The sequence below is a fragment of the Oncorhynchus mykiss genome, chromosome 13 (genome assembly GCF_013265735.2).
Source record: "Oncorhynchus mykiss isolate Arlee chromosome 13, USDA_OmykA_1.1, whole genome shotgun sequence".
In the NCBI taxonomy this organism is placed as follows: Eukaryota; Metazoa; Chordata; class Actinopteri; order Salmoniformes; family Salmonidae; genus Oncorhynchus; species Oncorhynchus mykiss.
The window spans coordinates 20156740-20184326 of NC_048577.1; the positions used below are offsets into that span (position 1 = coordinate 20156740).

Sequence of the window (27587 nt, forward strand, 5' to 3'; positions counted from 1 at the left end):
GTGCATTACAACACAATCAACACTTAAAATGGGCCTTGGTGTGCGTTTTATGATGCGCAACTATTAAAAACCCATTAGGGTAAAGATTAATTCATTTTTGGCACATAGCAACATAAATAGCCTAAACCTTATGAGACACTTTCAATTTGGATGCCTTTCAATGTTTTGAAGAACAAGGGCCAATATGACTACCTGGAACTGGAAGGACAAACAATGAGCTCAAGTAGGCCAACAAGTGTTTAAGGAAATTGTTCTAAACGTCCCTGACAAGACAAACAATGTCCTGGATTTATTTTACTAGGCAAGTCAGTTAAGAACACATTCTTATTTTCAATGACGGCCTAGGAACAATGGGGTAACTGCCTTGTTCAGAGGCAGAGCGACATATTACCTTGTCATCTCGGGGATACGCTCTAACCACTAGCCTCCCTGCCGCCCCATGGATATAAGGATATATATCATTGAGCCAGACCTCGTTCGTAATATTAACTCTATTTTACAATACTATTATCAATGTGCCTAAAATACGAATTCTCTCTAACTATTTAACGAACATTTGCTTGTAATTTATTGAACTGAGGGATTGATTTTATTTTCTGTGTTAGATTCATACTAAACAATGACATAGCATTCTTTCACTAAGGAGGTAGTCGCAGCAAACCCTTGCTCACAGCAGATCTTCTTTGTCACCAAATTTGGCCATTCGACTGCAATACCAATACTGATATTGATTTTAAATCACATGAGCAGGCTAATCATTTAATATTTCACAACTTAAAAAATTCAATTTGAGGCTGACACCCCCCACACAGAATTTGCATTATTCATCTATACTTGTTTCTAAAAAATAAAAAAGATGACACACCTGTTGAAGCAATTACACGCCTAAGAATAAAATGCATCCTAGGAAGAGAGGCGCGCCAGTACCATGCTGTCTGGACATGCGCATTGCACTTGCTATAGCTTTTAATGGATAAACATATTTAATGCCAGGGTTGAGAGGGCTATATTCGGACGACGATTCAATGCCGAAATATGCGCGACAACGGGCAATTATAATGGAGGAATACTTGAAGTGAAAATTATGATGTTCTGTAATTCTCCATAATGATGTCCGGGTGAGGGGTAAGCTTATACGCACTGATAATAACCTGTTCTGGTCGTGTTGACAACCACTATAGTGCGCAGGTAGAAGCAAACGTCGATGCCACCAGCTGTGCATGTTTTCGTCACCCTATTGCCTTTAAGTATTTACATGTAATAAATTACTTTTGGTATGTGGGCTAACAATAACATTTCTGTAGCGATAGACCAGTGCACAGTGTTTTGATAAAGACGGCCGCATTGGCGTCAGCAATGTCTGCCTCAATCAAATAGCAGGCTCGGCTGCGCCATATTTGGGCAACAGAAACAGCAGATAAATCACAAGACGGATTTTTGTCGGGGAAACAATTTAGGCCGTGGCTGGTTTATGAATGGAAATGCTCTTAATAAACTTCATAACTAGGCTACATACGGCCTACACTATCCCCATATATTATGTTATAGTATTCTAAGCTTAAATAACATTGTAATAACGATGCTATTGCTACACATAGACTGTATATTTATAGCGTCAGATGGGCATTATGTGGCACAGCCTATAAGATAATCATCAGAAAGGCATGGGTTACTGTATTCGAGGGAGGGAAACGCTGATAGGTAATTCTAGAAGGCCCAGGTGCACTGGATTGCTCTGGACTGCTACAGGCTTCAGATCTGTGGTGGGACTGTCACCAGCAGCCTACAATGACACATTCTACACTCTTATAGAAACATAGGCCTAGTTACTGTTGCATCGTAGGGGTATGTATGTAATAAAACTTCTATTTTCTCCCCTCCTCCATAGTTTGTGAGCTAATCAAAATTGGACCTAAGCAGTAACAGGAATCATGGTGACTAAGAAAATCCGTACGGAGTACATGAAGAAATTCAAAGAGCCGAAATGGGAGACGTTTTCCAAGTGCTACGAGGACTCGGTGAAGTACAGGTTGACCAGACGGGTGATGGAGCACGCTCACAAACCTCTGTGGTTCTGGGAGGGGTGGGATACGTCGACCGGGTCAGACTCCAGCGCCAGTGGGCGGTCCACCCCCAAGGTGAGGAACAAAGTCGCGCCTTTAGACATTAAACTTCTGACACCACCATTGAAGTCAGAATCAAGGGAGAGCCCGGAACCGAAGCCTCCTCCTGTGAATGGGGAACCAGAATTGGAGGCCAAGGAGTTTACACTCTTGGATGCACTACCACCCACAGGTATCTGTCTTCTACTATTGAAAATACTTGTATACACCTGCATGTTGATCCATATTGTAATAAGGCCTGCAGTAGACTATGCTTTTGAGCTACAAACATGCATGAAGAAAAAAGGTCTTAACTTGTTAGGTCTATATACTGAGTGTACAGAACATTAGGAACACCTGCTCTTTCCATCACATAGATGGATCATCACCAGGTGAATCCGGGTGAACGCTAGGATCCTTTATTGATGTCACTGTTAAATCCACTTCAATCAGTGTAGATGAAGACAGGTCAAAGAAGGATTTTAAGTCTTGAGACAATTGAGACGTGGATTGTGTGTGTGCCATTCAGAGAGTGAATGGGCAAGACAAAAGATTTAAGTGCCTTTGAACGGGCCAGCATCCCTGTGAACGCATTCGACACCTTGTAAAGTCCATGCCCCGATGATTTGAGGCTGTTCTGAGGGCAAAAGGGGTGCAACTCAATATTAGGAAGGTGTCCCTAATGTTTGGTATAGTGTATAATTCAAAAGGCACTCGCACATCTGAGCTATCTTGTTTGCAGGTGCATGGTAACAGTTGAATAAAATGAGAAAAAATAAGAAACCCGCACACCGCTTTCAATAGTATCACTGCTCTTTAATAAGCTTTCCGTATCGGCCTCACGGCCTTCGTCAGAGCTTTTGACAAAAGAGCAGTGATACTATCAAGAGCAGTGGGCGGGTTTCTTCTTTTTCCTTGTATACTAAAACTACATCACTTTCTGCTCATTCAAAGAGTCTGTAATAGAGAACGGGGGCCTAAACGATCCAGATGAGGGGACAGTTAACGGGTCAGTAGTACAAAATGGTCCAGTGGCTGAAACGCCAACAGATGAGGGACCAGCAGACAAGGCATCATCAGACGAGGAGCCGGTGAAGACTGAGCCTAAGCGTCGCCACCGCCATCGTGTCCCTCGCTCAGAACCATGTCAAAGGGACTATTCCTGTGACGACATCAAGCCTGCGCCCGTCAGGAAGCCCTCCAGAGCAAAGAGCCAGCCCCCAGCCATCACCACAGAGAAGGAGAACAGACAACCTCCGCCCCGGCTCGACTGGGCAGAGAGACACGCGTCATCTGCTAGGAGGTCTACAAATCAGGTAAGAGTGTGTGTGTGTGTGTGTGTGTGTGTGTGTGTGTGTGTGTGTGTGTGTGTGTGTGTGTGTGTGTGAGAGAGGCTGGGCATATGTGAGGTTAGTAAAAATGCTTTGATATTCATTCCATTTGATGTTATTTCAGTACCAGGCTTGCATTTGGTTTCTTAGGCCAGGGTATAATGATCAGAAGAGGCTAGCATTAGAGGAATACTGGATGAAAGCTGTCCAGGCTTACTGTGCATCAAACATCTATTCTGCAAATAAGATCGAGTTATGTCAGGGAAAATAAATAGGGGGGAATTTTGCGTCTTTTGGCACATCTTCATGGAAAGGATACCAGAGAAGCGTAGCTCATCATCCAACACTCCCCCCCAGAAACAATCAATAATAGAAGAGTGGTATGTATTTCGGAGGTGAGCGCCGAGCGCCTATCCTATCTCATTTCCCTAACCTCCCGGGCACCCCTCTCTCTCTCCACAGAGTCGCACATCTGACGCATGCGTCCAGACCAGACGGGAGTCGGATAAACGCTTTTGGGACGTGGACCGCAGGAGGGCACGGTCCGCCGACCTGGAGAAGATACGGCGGTCGGAGTTGGCCGTGGTGGATGACCGTTGGATGACCGAGTACATGCGCTGCTTCTCTGCCCGGTTGAGGTAGAGCCTAAGGATCATGGGTATTCCTCCGCCACCGTCCACCTTTCTATTTTTAACACCATGTTTCCTTATTGAGGATTGGTTAACAGAACCAAATAATTGGATTGGTTTAGACACCAATTAGGGCCCTGAGGTTTTCCTGGCCACGTAACCTGACAAGGAAGAACTCGGGGCCCTAATCATAAGGTATGGTTGATTGGTTAAGTTGATCGCTGAGTTGACGATATGCCACTTTTCTTCCACAAGGGATGACACAATCATAGTAGAATATTGCAAGATATGTAGTTATGCTTCTAGAAATTAGACTGGTTTGTACATGTTTATGCTGCTGACTACAGAGTATGATTTATACTGTATTATTAGACATTCCAAGCATGATGATGGTCTTTACACTTCGCTTTAGTTTGGTGGAGTTTTTGACATTCTGTGTTGCTTATGTCATTTCAGGCTATAAAATCCAAAAGGTAGATCAGGGGTATTCAACCGGGAGTACTGCAGGGGGTCCGCAATAATATATATACAAAAAGCTACAGTAGAAAAGAGGAGAATATTTTTCTATTTAACTTTATTTCTCTATTCCTAATATTGAGCTAGTTACACTCATTAGAGCTAATTACACTCATTGGAGCTAATTACACTCATTGGAGCTAATTACACTCATTGGAGCTAATTACAGTCACTGGAGTATCTGACATACTGTAGGCAAAGCACCCGCTGGTAAGCTTTCTTGCCTTGGACACTCGTTTTTGTGAACACATGGCCCCAAAACATTTTTGAAGTTACCTTTCTAGCTAATAGGCTATGTTAGAGTTTACACACATTTGCGGGGGGGAAAAGCAAGTGTATGATGGGGATACCTGGGGAAGAATTATTTTTTATTTAACTAGGCAAGTAAGGTAAGAACAAATTGTTATTTACAATGACGGCCTACCCTGGCCAAACCCAGACAACGCCGGGCCAATTGTGCACCGCCCTATGGGACTCACAGTCACGGCCGGATGTGATACAGCCTGAATTTGAACCAGGGACTGTAGTGACACCTCTTGCACTGAGATGCAGTGCCTTAGACTGCTGCGCCACTCGGGCGCAAGGTTGAAGACCCCTGAGCTAGATGAAAGGACCAAACAATTCTTGTTTTAGATATTACAGTATTTTCAAACTACTAAAAGCCATAGCCAAGGGGTTGTGGCGTAGAGCTGCAGAGAAAGAAACTGCTAGCGGGCTAATATCCTGCATTAGCTTTATTGTATTATGTTGCAAATTTCAATCTAAATCTAGAATGCATTCCAGAGGATTGTATTATTCATATTTCCATTAAAGCTCTTATCAGTAGTACCATGGATATTGTTGTAAAGTTGTTGTAAAGAAAGATACCGTTAGACATTGTATGACATAGTTATTGCGCTCACACCTGTATGTTTTTTGCTCTTTACATCTTGGCTAAGCCTGGTACGAACCATCCTGATCTCGCGAGCTCACATTCTGTTTCGCTAAACAAGGATACAGAATGTGAGCTCGCCAGATCAGGATGGTTCGTACGGGGCGACATCTTGGCAGCTTCGCCCACTATATATTTTACAATCACAAATACTCACCGCCTCACGTATTGTAGTAGACGGGCTGAAATTGCAATGTAGCGTGGTAAAGAAATGCCCTTATGTGCTACATTACCATATACACTTTTTAGAGTGTGTCACTCACCATCACCATTGTCTTTGACCGGTTTTCGTAGATTTACTTATTTGATTGGTTATTCATACTGAATTGTGATGTCAGTACCAAGTTCTGTATTTGTAATTTAAATGGAGGGCTATTTTGACAGAAATGAAGTGTTGTATATGAAATCTTCATTCTTGTGGGTTGTGAATAATGCTCAGTTTACATACTTTACCTATTTTTTTACAATGCTTATTGATAGTGCTATTCACTCAGAATGTTTTTACGTATAATGTACACTTTTACATTTCACTTTCACCAAGTCTTAGTTTAGGAATGGTTCCTTGAGAGAACGTTGGAAGGACGTTTCCAGAACGTCTCACCGGGAACCTTGTAGGACACCAGCAGTTTTTTGGAGTGTTGAAATGGGTGTGGCTTTAATTGACTTATGCGTGTACAATCTGATGAGACTTCCCTCGTGTCTGCCAGAGGGGAGTTTTTAGTGTGTGTGATTGGCTGTGGTTGTATGGGCAGAGAGAGAGCTCACTGTTAAGAAGATTAGACTGGCATTATCTTACGGTCATCTTTATTCAGAGTGGTCAAAGTTCCATTGGTGATCATGTGACACTTCCCTCCTATGTCAGCATGGATTGGCAAAACAACCCGAGTCATTCTTTACTTGAACACTGCATTATTTATAAGGAGTTATAGGATTTAATGTCAGGTTATGACCAAGTCATGAAAACTGAAGTGTCTGCTTATATCACAGACAGGTTTGACTAGTGTTTGTTTATTCATTGTCCTCTACAACATTCCTTTATGAAAATGTTCATATCAAGAACCGTCTCTCAGGAAGGAATAAGAGACACTAATGATTTGTCTATAGTCTTACTGTAACTACAATGTGAGGAAATGTGATGTACTGTTTCGTGGGGTTTGGAACACACTGATTCGAAACTCAATTGATTGTTTTATATAGGATATTAATTGTTTGAGCTCTCTGAACAAAGCTTTGAGTTATTTTTATGTGTGGATTTGATTTGCATTTAAGATATTATTTGACCAAAAGTGATACATGTATCATACAATAGTACATATAACCATGTTTGTGTTTTATTTCAACAGATGTTTACATTTTTGATCACTGTATTTGTATTTGTAAACATGCACAATGATATATATTTTCATCCACTTTGAAACATTGCTGTGAATTACAATCATATTTGAATATTTGAGGAGTTGTTTGCTTTTTTTATGTTTATTTTGGAATTTGAATTAACAACAACACTGTAATGTATTTTTGCATGACCCCTATGACCCATAAGGTCTCCATTTGATCAATTAATACCAGTGATATTAAACATGATTGGTTTTAATTAGATTTCACTCCTAATTTAGGGTGTTTCAACCTATAGCCCTTTCTACACTGCTGCTCTGAGGTCTGTCTGATGTCACTGTCCATCATTGGCACCAGGGTTAAGAGTAGAGTACAGTACAGTAATCTATGGATAGTATCCTGCTACTATGGATAATCTATGGATAGTCCCACCAACCTCCAATGTGAGAAATATATAAGTACTTGTTTTAGTCAAAACAAGCACTCCAATTTACTACCATATTGATTCGTTAGTGAGGTATTGTGATATTTGGAGACACTCCTTTATGTCACGTTTCTCTTTTAGTTAAATGACTTCTTGTTCGGGAAGGTCCTCTGCGCTCTATGGTAACGGAAAGGTTCAGTGAAACGTTAGAATCCCATACCAGATCATATTCTCCCTCTAGAATACTTCTGACGTTATCGCCCTCTATGACCCATGTGTCCCAGTGTAAGATACGGAGTACTGTATGATCCCAGTGAGGTGACCACCACAGAGCGTACAAAGCTTTTGTATTAAGTCGTCAGCCTGACACAATGACAGACTAGACAGGACCTTTCAGATGTTATGTATGATGAGTGAATTCAAGGTAGATAATATATCATAAGGTTCAGACAAAGGGCCTCTTAGAATGCAGATCTCCTGACAAAGGGTTTAGCACTGGCTATAAATACCAACCTGTCACATACCCACCTCCGACAGCTGATGGAGAGAGACAGAGTGTGTGTGTGTGTGTGTGTGTGCTTGCACATGGGTGTTTAAAAGAGACAAACAAATTGAATTTGTGGGTTTTGGGAGAGCGCGATGGTTCTCTTTTGATTGTTTAAAAGAGACAGAAACACTTCCTTAAATCTTTATGTGTGTGTGGCTTTCTTTTTCGGTGTGTGCGTGTGAGTGTCTGAAGTCAATCAAATCGAATCCCTGTTAACAGAGTAATACATGGATTACAAAGGAAAACTGACAGTGACAAGCAACTGCATACAACAGTGAATCCTTCAATCAGAGCCAAAGTCTATTCAAGCACATTCTACTCGAGAATTCCACCCCCGGACATCTTCTCACTCTATTTAAAGCCACCTGGCATTTCAAAACGCAATAGGGCCAAAATAGGTGCCTTCAGGAACACCACCAGCCGCCTGGGACTGAAGGGGGGAGGCTTTGGGTGTTAAATATAGCCGCCCACATGTTCCTTTGCCAGCAGAGAAGGACCCCTCCCGAATTGACAGTGTCTGAAAAACGTGTTTTGGAAAAAGTGGTGGGCTTTGGGATAAGGTGTGGGGGAGTGGGAGTGGTGCAGCAGTATGAAAGAGCTTGAATGGTCGAAGCTGGGTAAAATAGAGGGAGAATTGCTGTGTCGACGACAGTGAGTTGTGTCTGTCCATAAATGCAGTGGTTGCTCGGAGAGGAGCCGCTGAGCCACAGGAGGGCAGAACAGAGCCAGAGCTGTGGTCTTTGACTTAGGTCTTTAATGCTAGTCAGAGCTAATATGCCCAGTTGAAGAGCACAGCTAAGAGGGGGGACGGAAATAGCCCCCTTCACTAGAGCAGCCAGGTCCTCTAAAAACAGCCTGTTGCTTCTAGGCAGAGGCACTCAATAGTACATCTAGAATACTCTAAAGTCTGCTGTTTGGAGCCACTATGTATTTGTGCTACATATTTGTGCAGTAGGTTTGCCGACCTACGTTGCAGTGCAATAAATACCTATATTATGCGGATATCTATATTATACGGACGGATTAGGCAACTGAATGATGCATTGATGTCTTGAAATTCCGATAGTATGAAGATCTGAGACACTGTGTAATGTCTTCTCTAAACTCAGGCCTTTAAACAGAATAAAGAGATCTCTGTAAACTAATAAGATATGTGAGGTGATAGAGATGCACTTGACCTTAGTCAACTTGAGGCATTGTGGAGCATGAACTGCAGCTCAGCATTTGTAACGCTTTAGGGACCTCTAGTGGCAGCGAATGTCGACCAAGACAATAGAAGATGGCAGGGATTTCTCTTCACAAACTCCCTCAATATTGAATAGTGTTTGTATTATGGACATATACGATTTTCTTATCAAGTAGAAATCAAAGAATATTTGATATATTTGCAACAGAGTACACATTGGAACAGACAACGAATGGATGAGTGAATAGGAATTTGAAGCTGCCAGCTGTCCCTGCCAAATGCCTCACAGGTTAGCCACAGCGGCATGTCAACTTTCTCAAGCTGTTCAATTCTTGGTGACAGGATTAAGTGAGTTCACGCACCTGTCCTCTCCTGCCCCAGTAAGTGAATAGGGACAGCACCACAATAAAACGCCGAGAGCACTACAGAATATGGGAGGCATTCATTATTAAATATATTGCAAATAAACATGTCATTTATAACAACAACAAAAAGAAGATAGCAATCACTAGGGCCAGACAAAAGCAGTGTTCTTATCATTAACTTTATATCAGTAATCAGGAAAAGCGTTCACGTTTCCTATCAATATCAGGATTTATTTAAAATCATTTAAATTCTTTATGTGCTTCGGAAATATCTCCACTTGCAGATAGTATTTGCCAACTAACAATAAATAAATAACATCTCTCGCTTCTTTGAAATGCATCTCTACTGATATGAACCCCGTCCCCCAGTGATCTCTGTTCTCTTTATGGGGAAGCTCCAGCAGCAGGGTGACAGGGTCTGAGTCTTGCTTCGTCTTCCTAGGCAGACGGTCATGGTTGACATCAGAGCAGGGCTACGGTGTGATGGATTCAGGCGACTGGGTCAGCCACCATATGCCCAGCTAATCCAATCCAGGTGGTCCTGTCTCGTCCTATTAGAAAGCTGTGTACGGCCTCCACTGGAGAACCAATACGATTCATCACCACGACAGACCTGACCAGGGATCAGGGGGGAAAGTCATACCAACTGATCTGCAGATAAGAGTCAGATTAGAGTCAATCTGACTGGGAAACTACAGTATCCTTTGCTGTGTTTGGTTGGGATGTCCAGCAATGTCAACAACTGATACAAGAACAGTGCTTTGGACTACTTGAACTTGAAAGAGCAGTCATTGTACATGATCTGATATAGGTTAGTAAATAACATTGAGAGACTTTGTCAAAATGGCAGACAAAGTAAGTTTATGGTTTGGCGTTAGAGTTTCTACTGGCTAGTTTCTCGTAATCCTCCACAACATTCTCCAATGGTGACCTTTGACCCTTGATGGGGGTTACACAGAATAACACAGAGATCATTGTGAAGTCAGTCATTTCATTTTTTGTCTCCCCAGCTATTGGATTTGCTAACTCAAATCCAATCACTTAATTCAGACTTGTTGTGCCCTCGTCAAGGCCTTTGAACACAAAACCTTGTCCCACCCGTAGTTAACATAAGGTATCACTGATGCTGAAACTCATTCATTATCTTGCCAGCAATGATAATTCTTTTTAGTGCTTCTCCTTTTTAGATATTAAATAATTCCATGAGTCTTTGGATAATACATTTACATTTTTTCCAGCATACTATTGTCCAGGTCTGTTTTCCTGAGTGATATTATACATGGAGTGAAAAAAACTAAAGACTGAATACAAGCTTAGAAAAATGTCAAATCCTAAACACCTGCTTGGGGGGTTCAGTCAAACTCTCCTCCCACACACTCTCCTGCCACAACAACACAGCTCAGCTTCTTCCACCAAGTCTCAGAGAGACTCTTGATCTTATCTGGGGTCTTCTTCCTCAGGCTCTGCCTCTGCTGGAGCTGCTGAACGTTCTCCACCGGCTGGATGCTGGCCAAGATGGCCTGGTCAAACACCTCCTTCAGGTTCTTCTGGGTCAGACCCGAGCACTCTACGAAGGACACGGCCCCGATATCCTGCGCCAGCTGCTGGGCCTCCTCGGTGCCCACGGGCCGCTCCTGGCCAGCTGGACCAGCACCTGGACGTCTTCCCTCAGGTCCAGATGGGTCCCCACCAGGACCATGGGCGCCCCGGGGCAGTGACGGCGGATCTCGGGCGCCCAGCGGTCGGTAGCGTTGCGGAAGGAGGAGGGGCGCACCACGCTGTAGCAGAGTAGGAAGACATCGGCATTGTGGTAGCATAGAGGGCGGATCCGGTCCAGCTCGTCCTATAGGAGACAGAAAGGCAAAAGTTTCAAGTTGAGGATGGGTCAGAGATACCCAATCCCAAATTGATTCTTAGCCCTGACCTTATGTAGATCTGATTCTGAAAAGACTACTGCATGGTTAGCAATATGGTCCACTAATACATCCATTTCTCTCTCTAAGTTCAGGGCATATTGATTATTACACCTTTTATTTTTTAATTGTACCTTTATTTAACTAGGCAAGTCAGTTAAGAACAAATTCTTAAGAACAAAGTGGCTTAACTGCCCATTCAGGGGCAGAACGACAGATTTGTACCTTGTCAGCTCGGGGATTTGAACTTGCAACCTTCCGGTTACCAGTCCAATGCTCTAGCCCTGCCGCCCCACACCTATCCAATCCTTTCAGATCTACAAAGGTGCCTATTAAGGAGTAGGGGAAGAGTTGGATTTGGAATTGGGCATGCATTAGGAAGAGAAAGGTCTATGAGAGTCGTCCAAAAGGGGGCGATAAAGCACAGAGAGCCAGAGAGAACGTAAGAAGGTATAGATTCTGGGGGCACGGACAGGAACCTCCCACAGGGGGCGATATAAATCTGAGGATCAAGAGGGAGGCAACGACTATGAGAGATATTCTGCCAGGGGTTGATAACTACTGACACAGGATCAGAGAGGGGAGGGAGTGCAGGGGAATCCCTATAGGGGGCAACCAAGACACGGGGTAGAATGTGGAGGCAACCTATGTTGGGATAAGTGAAGCTGTGGAATCTAAACAAACTACTGACCACTGATAGAGAACGGCTTACATTAATAGTGTCCTCCTCCATCCCCCATTTCTATCATTTTAAGCAGAACACGAGAAGAAAGAATAATGTGTTAGCTCTACCACTACAATAGAATATCCCGGTTAACGTGTCTATAGGTTACTAACACTCATTTAGTGTTGGATTCAAAAACAAAACTTTGACTCACCTGGCCAGCCATATCACAGAGTTGCAGTCTCACAGGTTTTCCGTCCACCACAACCATAGCTGAGAAGAAGAAGAGTGTACACAGATGTTATTAATGGTGACAGCATTAAGACACCTGTTCAATGCCTACCTGTCAAGGCACTATGCATCAGGGAGGTTTACTTTGCACCATCAAACGATATCAAATTGTAACCCATTATTGCTTCAGAGAGATCAAAAATAATACACACATACACACACAAAAGTCACAAACAAAAACAAGAAAACATTTATAAAATGCAACATTTGGGCAAATCAATTCATGAGTAAAACCTGTGGCAAAAGCGGCCAAATTAACAATAAATCACGTTTTCGGGTTTTCTGATTTCTCTCACAAATTACTTGCTAAATAGTCGAAAACTGTTGGAATGTATTCTGTCGGATAACCATTTGTGGTGTAGCTGACGATAAGACTTGTCTTCCCCACCGCTCCATCTCCGACGAGGACGCAGTTCACCTTTCGCTCAGGTACGGAGCCCGACCGCCGGCGCTTTGAAAGATGAAAGTCTCTGTTCTTGCCCGGCCGTGGTGGTACGGGTGGAGACGGATCCGAGATCCGACGGGGTTTCTGCACTCCTATATCTTGTGGAAGCATTGTGCCGTTGAATAACTGGCCTAATTCACGAGGAATACCGCTTCAATAAAGCCAGAGCCGTCTGGATCTCTGCACCTTGAAATCCCATATGTTGGTTCACTTCCCAAAGTGTATCGAACCAGCACGCACCTGACTGTCCGTTTCTGTCAGTAAGTCATAGAAATTTAGAGAAATAACAATTTGGGTAAGCTACAGCTGAACTCGTGTAGCATACTGTAAACGCAAGACTGCCTTTAAATTGATCCACGCCCCATGGTCTCTTGATTGGCATCCTCTGCATTTGGTGTGTTAATAGTTGTAAGAGGCTTACTGCGCGCCACATGAGGTGCGGTGCGTGTCCCAGAGCTTTCAAGGTCAAACAAACTAAGATTATTTGAAACTCTGATCCCACGTAGTAAATAATGTGATCCACTTGGTCATTTACACAAGTAAATATGGTGAATATCTAGACCAATGTAGGTCTACACACTTTTGTTTATCTCATTTTTAAGGATATGGTCTTCTGAATATTAATTTGTTTTCTTTTTTTCGTTCAATTTTAGCAACAACATAAGAAGAATGTGTAGCCCGTCAAACCAAACAAGTAAAAAAAAAAAATCTCTAACAAAGTTATCATTATTATCCTTACATGAAGTAAATGAGGACTCCCACATCCGTTTTAACCACAACACAGGCATAACGCAACGTCTACCCTCTTGGTAGACATTAGGCCTAGCAGAATGGCAGGGCTGTTGAATCATGACTGGAGTATTAGCTGTAGAGTTGATAGAAAATGTTGATTTCTATCACTAGACTATTTATATGCTATTCAAAGTTGAACACATGTCTTAATGAACAGAACATTGCATGTAGAGCCACAGCAGAAGTGAGTGGGAGTGAGAGTGTGCACAGAGCAGCAGTGAGGAGTGAGACCAAGTGGGAGTACAGGGAATGATATACTGCTTTACAAAATCCTGTAAGGTAAGAACTATAGTAGATAGAAAATCCATTATCATACTATTATATTACAGTTGTAGAGGACGCCCTTGTTATTATTTTCCACAATATACATGTATATGGTGACGGGCATCTCAGGGCTTCATTGTCTACCCGTAACAGTGATATTTTAACTCTTTATTCAAAGAAGATTCCTAAAATACGCCAATCAGAGTCGTGGGATCTTTAACCAGGCGATGACTTTGTTTCATTAATAGGATTAACGAAGAGTCATGGCGAAAAGACAAAAGGTAGCGTCACACAATGAGGACTGACGACCAGTCAGCACCCCACTTCTACTAGATGGTACTATAAACCTATCCTCTGTGAACACCATCGTCAAAGCCACTATTCTACCCATGGACAAACAATCTTCCCAAAGACCCACACGCTGATAGACTAGACACCTAATCAGAACCTTCAGGAGCACCAGGCGCCCTTTTAAAGTTTGCAAAGCTGGCAAATATATTTACTCAATTTTAGGGATTGGGATTAAGGGGCTCTGGGGCTCTTCCCCCCCCAACCCCCTCCCTCCTTCCTGCCGTCCTTTCCTATCTTTATCCCTCCCTCGTGCTCTACCCTCTCTCTTTTTGATGGGATCAGTTGAGCGACGCATTCTCTCCCTCTCCTTTTCGCTCCCTCTCGCCATCTCTCTCTGTATCCCTCGGGGACCGGGCGTTCGGACTCTATAGTTATGGGCCGCGGCCATCTGTCAGCGTGAGGCGTTCACGCAGCCACCAGAAGGCCACAACATGTGTGACTTAAATGAAAAATCCAACTTTCCCAGGACAGGCCTGACCCCGGCAGCCGTAAACCCCCCCCCCCCCCCCCCCCCCCCAGCACCATCTCCATCCCCATCACCCAACCTGACCCATCTCCATCCCCATCACCCAACCTGCCCCATCTCCATCCTCAGCCAGCTATCCCAGCCCCGGCCCCACCCTCCCAAGAAATACTGTCTGCATGTGAATCAGTGAATTAGAGCCCCACCCCTCCTCCTCCCCTGTATGGTGAATGGTAATGACTGTGCAACGTGCAGAGGGGGAACCTTCTTACACACAATGATGGATTTCCACCTTAGCAGCTGATGTTCCCAGGGTCGGTCGGGTAGGGTGGGCTACTAGAATGAGTGTGTGGGGGGGGGGGGGGGAGAGGAGGAGGATGGAGGGTGTGTCTTCATATTCCTGGTGGTGTGAGAGCTAGGGATCAGCTGATTGGTAAAATTGATTCCAAAGGAAGAGGGGGCATGAGTGTAGGATAGAGGGTATAGTGGTTGCGGGGGAGGGGGGGGGGTGTTGGTTGTCTGTGCCTGTGCTGCAGGACCTCGGGGGACAATGGGGCCAGTGCAGGGGTTGGGGAGGGGGCTGGGGGTTGGGGGGTGGGGGGGGGGGGGGGGGGGGGGGGTGTCACACGCTTTTGCTTTGTGGCTCGGTCAACAGGCGTGTGCCACGGTGTTGTCTCGACTCCCGCGCCTGCTGTCCCCCCCAGCTCCGGGGACGGGGGAGAGGGCCATGAGAACCAGCCCTGGGTCTTTAATGAGGGGCGTGCTGGTTTTTTATTATCAAAGATGGACAAGGCATCATTAGAATCACCATTAGAGCTCCATACAATGGGGGGGGACAAACTCCCTGAGCTATGGATGGGAATATCATACACAGATGCCTAAATGCTTATACGAGCATGATTGGAGATCTGCTGTACTTTTATATTACGTTCACGTTTAGGCTATATAACGTCTAATCTTGTAGTGAGGAAGACTCACGGTACACTCATGATGTCATCTTATAATTTAGGGGTTGCGATACGCTTTAGTACTTTTGTTTTCATTGTTTCTTCACCAGCTGTTAGTCCTAAATCAGAGGATTCTTTTTTGGGACACACACCACACTTCCCAAAATACAGTTTTTACTGAAATGAAATGTTCTGTGCTTTTCTCAAGGGTTATAATGTTTACTTTACAAACAAACTGAAATGTTTTCTTTCATCATTTCACTCCATTTCACTCCAATGAACGCAACGAGACAACAGCCAATACAGCCCTATAGTTCAGTACAGCTTCCAGAAACCACTTTAAAGCATTGTTTAATTGATTATCTCATGATGTAATAACATCCCAATCATGACTCATCTGTCTTTAGACACTCCATTGTATTCACCACAGTGAGAGAATCGATATCACTTGAGGTTATTATGTCATACACCATAACCCACATGGTAGTTTGTCATCATTAACGTTTAGCCAAAAAACATGTTGTGGCCCTGCAGCCCTTCTATGAGTCCCTCCAAGTCCTTTATTTAATGGGCTCTGCTGGCCTGGCCAGTGTGACCAGAGAAAGAAGCATTGTCATAGTGGAGACTGTGACGCTACAGAGGTGGCAGCTGGCATCCCAGCTTGCAGGCCCATCTCCTCACAAAGGAGCGCCTTTCCCCTGGGGGCAGTGATTTAGGACAGGGGTCTCCGGACAGACCCTGGAGGGAACCCCTTATGAAGAGGACACGGCTTCTAAACCCCCCCCCCCCCCACTCTCACCACACACCCTTCTATAGCCCTGCTGGTTTCCACACCACGTAGCCTAGCTTACCCTCACCTCCCTCCACCTTCCACCCAAGCTCCACTCCTCCCTCTTGGGACAGAGGCTAATGGTCGTGGTGCAGCAGGGATGGGGCTGGAGCATTCCTGAGGTGTAGCGCTCCCGCTAGCTAGCTAGCCACACACCATGGGGACGACAAGACAACAGGTGTGTGTGGATCCTCTGTCCAGCAGCAGCTGAGGGATAGGGACAGGGCTATTATCCCTATTATCTAGGGCTGCCAGTGGGATTTCAGGCTACTTTTCCCGCTCATCCTCATAGAACAAAACCCTCCTCTGTCTTTAACCTGCTCCCGCCCTGTTCCTTGTTGTTCCCATCAGCCTCCTCTACTGAACCACAACTAACACCTGCCTGCTGCTGCCCCTGGCTTGGCCACTCCAGAATTACCCAAACGGCCACTTAGGAGATCAGCATGATGAACTAGGCTGAATACAGCTCCATTGCTTCTCTCTGTATGCTTTTCTATTCATGTCTCTAAAACATGGGGAAAATCAAACGCCTTGGTGTTACTACTTCAACTTCCAAAAACAACAAGAAACTCTACATAGCCCCTTTAATACATGATACATGCTACATGCTACATGCTACAAACCCCCATCTCTCAAATGAACAGTCTTAGAACAGATTGCATTGCCTGGCCACATGATATTGCTTGTGACAATGCCTCTAACAGAGCGTGTGTCCTGGGGGGATCGGGGGTATTTGGTTACCACACCCTTGGTCTATCCCATTGTGATTGGTCCGGGTCCCCGAGAGGTTGAAAGGGACATGTGTGCATATGTGGGCCGACAACGCAGGTGCCTACATCTGTTCATGGCTGGGCAGATGTCGTGGAGAGAGATAGAGAGCGACGGGAGAGATATAGAGAGAGAGGTGTCACTTTCCCATTCACAAGGTCTCTCTATTCATAGACTGTGGCAGACAATTTCATCCAGATTGCACTGGTTCAGAATTGAGAAAGAGTTAAAAAATCTCGGAGGCACTACAAATAAATTATCGTTTTAAGGAAACTATGGCCGTACTTCCCACATAGTTTTTCATAAGCAATAAAGATCATGCCTGGGGTAATTCTTATTAGAACTAAACTAGAACGATACATTGATTGATCAGCCCATATTTCCATGTCATGTGGTTGGAGTTATCAACACTAAAGAGTTGGAGGGATCAAAAACTACTTTCTACTTCATGTACTTCACTTCACTATATCTGTATTGATTATGCACTGATTCTATCACATATCACCATGAGTATTTGTTGTGTGTGGATATGTGTCATACAAATGATCAGATGTTGAATTATCGATTTATGCATAGGGACAGCATATGTTGTGATGCGCCAACGCATGGGCGTTACCCGGGGGAACGTGGCAGATGTGTTTTGATAAACATTGGCACGCGACAGGCCACTGCTCCTTGAAAAACGTCGACGCCTTCTCCTCCCCCTCTCTCTCCTCTGTCTCTCTCCCTCTTTCTCTCTCTGTCCCACACACTCTCACACATCCCACTCGCACCACACACACGCGCGGGAGCGCCTTCAGGGGCCACCGCGTAATTATTGCGGTACTCTTCCCCAAATTTAAGCCCAGCACGTCCTCAGCCACAACATATGCAAATGTGACAGCAGCACGACTAGGGGGCACCCATGGATTGGCCTGTGCCCCCCTTCAAGCAGCTGGCCATAGTAATCTGATCTGGACACAAAGGCCGCGCTGCTCCTGCAGAGTCCAAAGGTTTCAGCAGGTAAACAGGCGGGTCAGAAAGGATGGAAATTGAGAGAACCGCGACCAGGGAAGATGAGTTGCTGTTATTAGGCCTATCTCAGCCCTGATAAGACAAATATAAAGTTGACCTTCAGTCGCCAATCTTTGTGCTGAAAAATGACCATACAAAGTTTTATTTTCAGGAGACAGAAGCTATAGCCTGGATGAGGGTTTGGAAAATAAAATGCCGATTTTGGTCGAACCGATAAGTAGTGAATCGTGTCAACAGTCTGAATGCTCAGAAATAATCAATAGTAAGTCGATTGATCACTTGGTAACAGTCACCAAACCCCCATTCAAGCTAATCATCTTCTCCCCACCACTTCATATGATCGATATCGTGTGATGCGCGTCGTGTTTACGTTCCCACGAGCTACCATGTGGTGTCTACTCTTCGGGGACGAAAACTTCTGGCTTCCCCTCGCCATATGGCCCAGCATAGCCATACCGTTACAGGTTCTTTAACATGCTTCCAGTTCAATGTAGACAGAGCCAGCCAGTGGACACTGGCGTATAGACCCGTGCGCTTGAGGGAAGCTAGGGAGGAGGGAGGGGGAGGAGGAAAAAACGACGTTTGGGTAGTGGCAGATGGCTTGTAAGGGTCTGGCCGCGTCTGAAGGCGTGTCTCCCTTCACGGAGAATCCCCAAGGGCTACCCGTGCATTCAGAATCAATGAAAATTGAAGCGCAGAGAATGGATGAATAGTCAGACCTCGAGTCACCCTTTTTGTTAGCAGCAGCTACTGGTGGGCAGGAGTTAAACTACAACAGCCCCCTACAGTAGCACTTTAGTTAAACAGTCACCCCCGTAGCCATCATTTTTGGAAAGGAATTAAGGTAGGAAAGTAGAGAAGGTGGCATTTTGCCAAACTCAAGTCTGAGTGGGTTGGGCAGCACACGAATAAAAATATGTATGCGGAGGAAAGTTCTTATGGGTGCCTAAAGGGGTGGGTTTTGTGCAGTTTCTCATGTATAACTACAGCGCAGTTTATTTGCCCAAAGTGTTCCATAATGAAAAATGTTGGCCAATGCATCATGCTGTTTCTGGGTCATGGCCACCATATTTGACCATGGCCACCGAAACGGAACGAACTCTACTATAAAAGTTATTCAGAGACTTTAATGAAAAAAACTACGCCCTTTCTACTGTGAAATAAATGTGAATGATTTGCGTAATCGCAGCACAGCTCATCACAAACAAAACCGATGTGTTCGTTCTGTCTATGGGCTGTTTGTGTTGTCAATAGGGATAGAAAACAGGTACAACAACAACTCTGGCTGTTCGATAAAAGGGAATTTAAACAAGCCCGAACCTCGACTTGCATATCTTAGCAGTGACGTAATGTATCTGTGCATGGTAACTATGGACCTCAGGCCATGCCTATTATCCAAAAGAAAATCGCACTTATAATGAACGACCTAATTAAGAGAGACCCCTATACCCAACCCCCCATTCTGCCACCCTTTACATAAAAGTAGGCTTACTTGAATAACAGTCTGCCCTAAGTTTCGTTCAATAAAAAAAAACAGAAAGAGAGCATTCATTACATATGCGAGCAAAGAGGGAAAAGTCAAATATATATTTGACCTCCTGTTTGAGTTTTGTTCAGGAAGGGGCTCGTTCTTCTAAATGTTGGGTACATTGTAATTGTGTGAGGATAGCGGCGCGCGCCCAAGGAAGCTCCGCTCACTATATATTAAGGGGAGAGCAGGTGCTGCGGAATTACCATACAGCTGAGCGCACAGAGAGGGAGAGGGAGAGCAAACTTATTCCTTCAGCACACAATAACAAAGTGCCCTCAGGACGGCCACGCGGATGTCTCTCTACTTCTCTCTTTTTCTCTCTCTCTCTCCCTCTCTCTCTCTCTCACACACACACACACACACACACACACACACACACACACACACACACACACACACACCTTTTCTTCTCTCCACAGAATGAAAAAAGGAAAAGTGAATGAAAAACTCTGTGCCCATACAAATGTTTTTTTTCTAGTTTACCTCACCACACACCCTTGCCAGAGAATGTTTTCATTACTCAATCCTTAATTCAAAGCATTCGATTTTCCCACAACTAGAAATGCCTAAATGTTTGTAGAGGGTGGAGTTTTGCTGCACAATCAACTGAGTCAGGGTTTGACAAATACACTACCACATATAGTGCCACATATTTTGGCTTTTTCAGACCTCTGAAAATGTTAACATAAATGTTGTTTTCTTTCCTAACATAAAAATATACAATTTAACTACCCCATCTATATTCATAAATAAGCTTAAATACCAAGTGTAGGCAGACTTGTACAATACATTACTGTGAAATACTGATATATAGTTATAACTGAAATCTGCTTTAAACTGGAATAAATAATTTGGCCATCCTGTTTTGTTATTATGTGCTACATTTTTCAATCTCTAATGTTGTGGAAAGTGAGTCATTCTAGGACAGGTTGCTGAGACAGTCTCGTGCAGTTTGCTGGAATACTTTGACATTCCTCCATTTTCCATTTTCTGACCCAATACTAGCTTGTGATTTGAGACGATGGGGCTTGGAGAGGTGTCCATTGTGATCCCCTGAGCCAGATTGGAGGGGGGGGGGGGGGGGGGGGGGGGGGCTCGTTTGCATCTTATTACCCTAGCATGCGCCGGCCCATATAAAACTGGCGGCAGGCGGCCTTCACTCAAGACAGACGCACAATTCATGTTGAGGAAAGAAGGAAGAAGGTGGCGGGGAAGTATGTTGGATCAGTGACAAATCTTTCCTTGGGATAGACCACGTCACACAAAAGCAATTTCCTACATTTGTTGCCCTCTTCGTTTCAACAGGGAACGAACTGTGTCAATTCTAATTATAATATTTTTTTTTTGAGTGGGATTATCGCATTGTAACGGAATTTTGAGGACAGTTCAGGGCAGTTCCAATATCTATTTTGGATTATCTTTTTGTTTCTTGGACATGAATGAAATCGGCGTGGCTGACACCAGAAACTGAAGAGAAGACCTCGTAAGAGAAGAAACGTGCTCAATGATTAATTCACAGAACATGATTTGAAAGGAGGCATATTGAGCTTAAATTGAGCTGAGTCGCTCCAAGACTTTTTCCTATTTATTTATTTGTATTTATTTAATATGGGGCGCGCTATTCTTCTGACAGTTGCGGTTATGTTCGTCTTGATATGCAAGGTAAGACAACTACATAACACAATTACCGTACTATTCAATTGATAACAATTTCAAGATTTTACATCACATAGCCTATGTTAATGATTGTGTAATAAATACAATTATTTCAACAGGGTTTTTGCTCAGGAGTTTTCGAACTGAAGTTGCAGGAGTTTTTGAACAAGAAAGGGGTTCAGGGCAACATGAACTGCTGCAAGGGAGGCTTGACGTCAGTTTATCAGCAACAGTGTGAATGTAAAACGTTTTTCAGAATCTGTCTGAAACATTATCAGCCAAACGCATCACCAGAGCCACCTTGTAACTACGGCGGCGCTATAACGCCTGTTCTTGGGTCAAACTCTTTCCAAATTCCGGAAGCCATGTCTGACAGTTCATTCACCAATCCCATCAGAATTAACTTCGGTTTCACATGGCCGGTGAGTACTCTGCCTTGGGTTAATTCATGAACAAGTAATTCATATAAACCTCTAGTCAAGAGGTCTTTAAAAATCCGTGCAAATTGGTTCATTTATATAGAGTGGTCTATTAATGACTACACGTATATATAAACATGTTAGTCTTGTTTGTTTATGTTTGTATTATCGTTTCGAAATGTTATTTTACCTTCTAGAATAGAGAACATGTTAGAGGGGCCTATCTCTTTCCCCATCTCCGTTGGCCACCTGTCTTATGATGCTATTTGTTTATGTCCTCAGGGGACGTTCTCGCTGATCATTGAAGCTCTGCACACCGACTCCAAAGACGATCTTTCGATAGGTAGGATCAAAATACACTGCCATACAGTTGTTTGGCTTTACGTGGTGTGATCTAGTCAAGGATAACTTACATTTACACACATTTTGCTAAAGTTCCGTTCTTATTTCCATCTGCAGAAAACCCAGACCGTGTTATCAGCACAATGACCACTCAGAGACATCTGACGGTGGGAGATGACTGGTCTCAGGACTTGCATACTGGAGGAAGAACCGAGTTGAAGTACTCCTACCGCTTTGTTTGTGATGAGCACTACTATGGCGATGGCTGCTCGGTCTTCTGCCGCCCACGAGACGATGCCTTCGGCCACTTCACCTGTGGAGAGCGCGGAGAGATTGTCTGTGACGCTGGGTGGAAAGGCCATTACTGCACAGAACGTAAGTGAAACTTGGTGTTCAGGTGTTTTTGGGGAAATATTTGACTAAAGATGATATAACATTGTTATTCATGTTTTACGTGTAGACACTTTTTGGGTCATGTCAAATAACATTATTATGGTAGATGAATATACGTTACTTTTTATGTTAGGTGGCGTGGCTATAAACATTGAGGCAACTTGAACGAAAACACCACGCTCCCACAAACACAACAACTTTATTTATTCAAATCGAGCGGAGGAAAGTTTTCGGAATAATCTCACGCGTGCCACAAATTTACATGCTACGTCCGATTCGTTACTCTTGGAGTTGGTTGGCCGCTGATTGGCTGAGGCGGGTGATGTATTGTTTGAAGTGGGCAGCTGCGGGGAGAGAGTAGACAATGGAGCAGCTGTCACGCACTGGCAACATACTCACCAGCTGTCCACTCTTATCTGCCCCAATCCGAGACATTAAGGGGAGTTGTGTGCACAGAATGAATAAAAGAGTTTTGACCCACAGCGATGAAAAAAGGGGCCTGTACTAAAAGAGAGAGAGCGAGAGAGAGAGAGTTTGCTGTGTGCACCCTCCCATTGTCTCTATGCACTATGTTAAGCGGAATATTCTTTCACCATGATAAGGAGAGTGTTTTTTTAATTTTATAAAACAGCTAATGGGTTTAGTTGCCCCCCTTTTTAATGAATTTGTTCAGATTTAAGCAATACATTTTTTGTTGTTGCTCAAAGCCAAACTAAACAAAGAGCATATGTGTAAAAAGTTTTTTTATTTTGCCATAGTTCATACCTTGTGTTTATCTCCTTTGTAGCTCTCTGCCTTCCAGGATGTGACGACGAACACGGCTTCTGTGAGAAGCCTGGGGAGTGCAAGTAAGTTAGAGAAAAGACAACTATGATTTCCACCTATTAAAACACTTCCTCAAGTTAATATTTTCAGAAATAATCTGTGACATAAAGAGAAACTTGAGTGGGTTTCTAACCAATGTGTTGTAATTACTGTGTGACAGGTGCAGAGTGGGTTTCAAAGGGCGGTACTGTGATGAGTGCATCCGTTACCCAGGCTGCCTCCACGGGACCTGCCAGCAGCCGTGGCAGTGCAACTGTCAGGAGGGGTGGGGAGGCCTCTTCTGTAACCAAGGTGAGTCCCACTGGAGAGAGAGAGAGAGAGGGAGGGGAAAGAGAGGGGGGAGAGAGAGAGAGTGGGAGGGGGATTTAGAGAGATGACACAAACAGAGACAAAGAGATAGTGTTGTGAGAGAAATTGTGAAAAAAAGTGTAAGAAAAAAGTGTGAGAGTGGCAGAAAGACATTAGCTGGGCTGCTACTGTTGTTGTTCTGCCATATGTTCCATTGGGACTAATGGACTAATCCACATGTGCTGCTTGTCCTCCTCCAGATCTGAACTACTGCACTCACCACAAGCCCTGTATGAATGGAGCCACTTGTAGCAACACTGGCCAGGGGAGCTACACCTGTTCCTGCAGACCGGGCTTCACTGGGGATGCTTGTGAGATTGAGGTCAACGAATGCACCCTGAACCCCTGTCGAAATGGAGGAAGCTGCACTGTAAGTACTGTACAATTACATCATTGTGTTTCGAATGTACACTCAATTACAACTAGGATCAGGAAAATGTTGGCAATCATGAATAGCACTTTTGTTGTGATGGTGATCTAATGCATTTTGGTGGAATGTATTTGTTAAGCTTATGTTTCAATCTTTTTCTCAAAGGATATGGAGAACACGCATGCCTGTGCTTGCCCTCCTGGTTTCTACGGCAACACCTGCGAGCTGAGCGCCATGACTTGCGCCGATGGTCCCTGCTTCAACGGAGGCCGCTGTGCCGACAACCCTGATGGCGGATACTTCTGCCAGTGCCCCACTGGCTACGCTGGCTTCAACTGCGAGAAGAAGATTGACCACTGCACCTCCAGCCCATGCTCCAATGGTAAGGGCTAATTGAACAACTTACACAGATGTTGTTTCAGATCTCAATTTATCGACTTTTTAAATTTAAGCAGTTACCTTTCAGACTACAGCCTGCCCCCACACTATTGACCACCCATTAATTCCCAATCGCTCTGCCTCTCACACTAGGTGCCCGCTGTGTGGATCTCGTCAATTCCTACCTGTGCCAGTGTCCTGATGGCTTCACAGGCATGAACTGCGACCACACCGGCAATGAGTGCTCCATCTATCCCTGCCAAAATGGTGGTACATGCCAGGAGGGTCTTGACGGCTACACCTGCATCTGTCCCCCGGGCTACACAGGCCGCAACTGCAGTTCTCCCATAAGCCGCTGCGAGCACAACCCCTGCCACAACAGCGCCACCTGCCACGAGAGGAATAACCGCTACGTGTGCGCCTGCGTGCCTGGTTACGGTGGCCGCAACTGCCAGTTCCTGCTCCCGGACCATGCAGCTATTCGAGGCTCGGAGATCCCCTGGATGGCGGTGGGGTCTGGGACAGCTCTGGTGCTGCTTCTGCTAGCAGGGTGTGCAGTGCTGGTGGGCTGCGTCCGCAACAAGATGCAGCGCGGTAGCCAGGGCGGCACCACCGTCGGCGAAGGCGAGACAATAAACAACCTGACCAATAATTGTCACCGGATTGATAAGGACCTGTCGGTAAGCGTAGTAGGGCTCGGGCCACAGCCAGGCGTCAAGAACATCAACAAGAAAATGGATTTCGGAAGCGATGCCGACATGGACGGACCATCACCGTCGTGTCGGAGCAGCTACAAGAGCCGCCACCTGCCGGCGGACTATAACCTTGTGCATGAGGTGAAGTACGAGCAGGCGGCCAAAGAGTCGATGCTGAGCCTGGAGGCCTCGGCTTGCGAAGAGAAATGCCAAATTCTGGACTCGGGTTTTGAGTATGAGGAGTGCAGAAATAAACGCAGCAAACATTTAAAAAGGTAAAGCACACTCAATAAGATAATAGATGTAATCATATAACATGACAAAATTTGAAGGTCAGATGACTAATGTGGATCTTTGTCTATCTTCCATCAGTGACGCATCAGAAACTTCAAGAAATGAAATGAAACTTCCAGAAATGTCTGCATGTGCAGACACCAAGTACAAATCCGTGTTTGTCATGTCAGAGGAGAAGGATGAATGTATAATTGCAACTGAGGTGAGTTTGGGATACTTTTCTTAACTTTTCCTCATTTATAATTGTTTGATAAAGTCACTGCATTTCCCTAAGAGCTTTGTAAACAACAACAACTAATGTCCATTTTGTTTCTCTCTTGTCTCCATAGGTGTAACGCAAGCCACCAATTTGCTCTATGGGAGAGTTTTAATACTCCTTTAAATGCTGCTCTAACCCTAGGGGGAGGTGTCCCGCCTTGAGACTGCTGCTGATACTGAGACGTTTAACTGATATTCAGAGTGAGCTGGTTCTCTACTGGAAAATAAGTGCAGGCAGTGGAGGCCTGTGGGATAGGAATCGGTGGGGCAAATCTTTTTTTACCTTTCAAAGCGACCTCAAGCGAAGATTTGTATAACGAGATTGAAAAATGGACAAACCGTCACGATAGAGGTGATGTACGATGTCTTCGGTTTCGGTTGTAACAGAAATGTAGGTTTGAAGTTTTTGCAACATTTGCACCCAGCCCTTTTCTTTAGCCCCACAAGCCGTTGCTGAGCGCATGAACTGCATCAAATGGTGGATGTTTGGCCATACTGGCCTGTCCTTCACAAGGCTGTTAACATGGATTCTGATCCAATCTCTAGACCTGTGAGGACTGTACTACGTATACTATATCACTGTGTAAAACTGAAGTGTGTTGTTTCAAAGCCCTCCGAACCATTTATAACATTGTATTGATTGTTTTTGGAGATGAAAACTTTGTCTTAAAATCTTTTTTTGCTTCGATACGGATTTTGTCCATTTGTAAAAAATAAAAAAATAAAAATAAATTGTATGATTAAAAAAATACGTATGATTTAATTTAATTTAATAATTTTGTATTATTTTTCTTTTTTAATTATATTGTATATTTTCTATGTTTGTTATGATTATTTAAGTACATTTTTTAATGCTGATATTTGCAAAGGCACTTCAGGTCAAGGAATTTGTTTTTAAAGAAATGTTATTTAAAGTAAGAGGGATTGTACAACATTTTATTATTGTTACTGCCTCTGCTACTGTTTTTTAATGAATAAATATAATTGAAAGTACAACTTTTTTGTGTGTGACTGTGGTTTGTGAGCCCATGCCTAGCCGTTCTTTGGGTTCTGTGAGGAAAGTTAATCAGTAACATCTGTTGTCTTCCCCTGGCTACCCCATGGTGGGCTATTCTATGCCGATGCTGTTGGTCACTGCCAGGAGTTGAAAGTGTTTCCGTGGAGACCAACGGGGCTATTCATGAAAAAATGTCCCCACGCTAGATGTACTACTCCGATTTCCACTCCGATAGAAAAATGTGATAAATGCAACTACTGCTTTAAAACATCCTTATATGAAGCAAGAAACAATTAACACTATTGATGAATGTTCAGTCCAGAAAACTGACAAACACCCAGTCAATGTAACTTATCCAAATGTTTTTTTAAATGTTGAATATGCTTTGTAATACATCTACAATCATATTTGATGATATCTGTAGTCAAATTCTTAAAAAATAAGATTTTAGAATTTCCCCATGGAATTACCCATTTACGATTCTTTAACATTTTTCTATTTTCTATACATTTGATTCCTTAGTTGCCTAGCGAATTAAATCATATTTGTTTTTAGCCCAAAAAAGTTGGGACAATAAAGTAACTGTAAATTGTCACCCCTAAGGTTGGCCTCTAAAGGCGGGTATACTACTATAGCCTGCCTCGTGGCATCATGGGAACAGACTTCAGCAGTAGACAATGATGGAATTGACAATGGGGCCACACAAAAGGCCACCCTTGGGAGAGCCTGTATGTCCCTCGGCATGCTGGGAAAAAAAGAGAATAACAGGAACAGATGTTGTTGAGTAACAGATGCCCTCTGGCCAGAGTTCCGGCACTACCAGCCAGACCTTCAAAGGCTCGATCTGGAAAGAAACAGATTATCTATAGCGTTTAAGAAAAGCAAGCTTTTTATATTGTCTTTCATATAAATTGGTTAGGATCGACGAAGGGATGTAGACTTAACAGAAAACGGTGAAATTGGTCAACAGTAAA

General features: G+C 44.0%; 2 protein-coding genes and 1 pseudogene across 2 annotated transcripts; 2 read left to right on the top strand and 1 right to left on the bottom strand.

Annotated features, from left to right (window-relative positions):
* The first annotated feature begins 933 nt into the window (after positions 1 to 933).
* Positions 934 to 7106, top strand: LOC110485864 (centriole, cilia and spindle-associated protein). The gene is made up of 4 exons (XM_021557063.2): positions 934 to 1125; positions 1889 to 2295; positions 3057 to 3418; positions 3896 to 7106. The coding sequence occupies exons 2-4, from the start codon at positions 1932 to 1934 to the stop codon at positions 4073 to 4075; spliced, it is 906 nt and encodes a 301-aa protein (XP_021412738.2). The 5' UTR covers positions 934 to 1125; positions 1889 to 1931; the 3' UTR covers positions 4076 to 7106.
* A 2413-nt stretch (positions 7107 to 9519) lies between these two features.
* Positions 9520 to 13292, bottom strand: LOC110485865 (annotated as a pseudogene).
* A 7511-nt stretch (positions 13293 to 20803) lies between these two features.
* Positions 20804 to 26612, top strand: LOC110485866 (delta-like protein A). The gene is made up of 11 exons (XM_021557064.2): positions 20804 to 21300; positions 21414 to 21716; positions 21996 to 22056; positions 22173 to 22430; positions 23236 to 23296; positions 23434 to 23564; positions 23822 to 23991; positions 24157 to 24373; positions 24523 to 25339; positions 25437 to 25560; positions 25688 to 26612. The coding sequence occupies exons 1-11, from the start codon at positions 21247 to 21249 to the stop codon at positions 25691 to 25693; spliced, it is 2202 nt and encodes a 733-aa protein (XP_021412739.1). The 5' UTR covers positions 20804 to 21246; the 3' UTR covers positions 25694 to 26612.
* Positions 26613 to 27587: the final 975 nt, after the last annotated feature.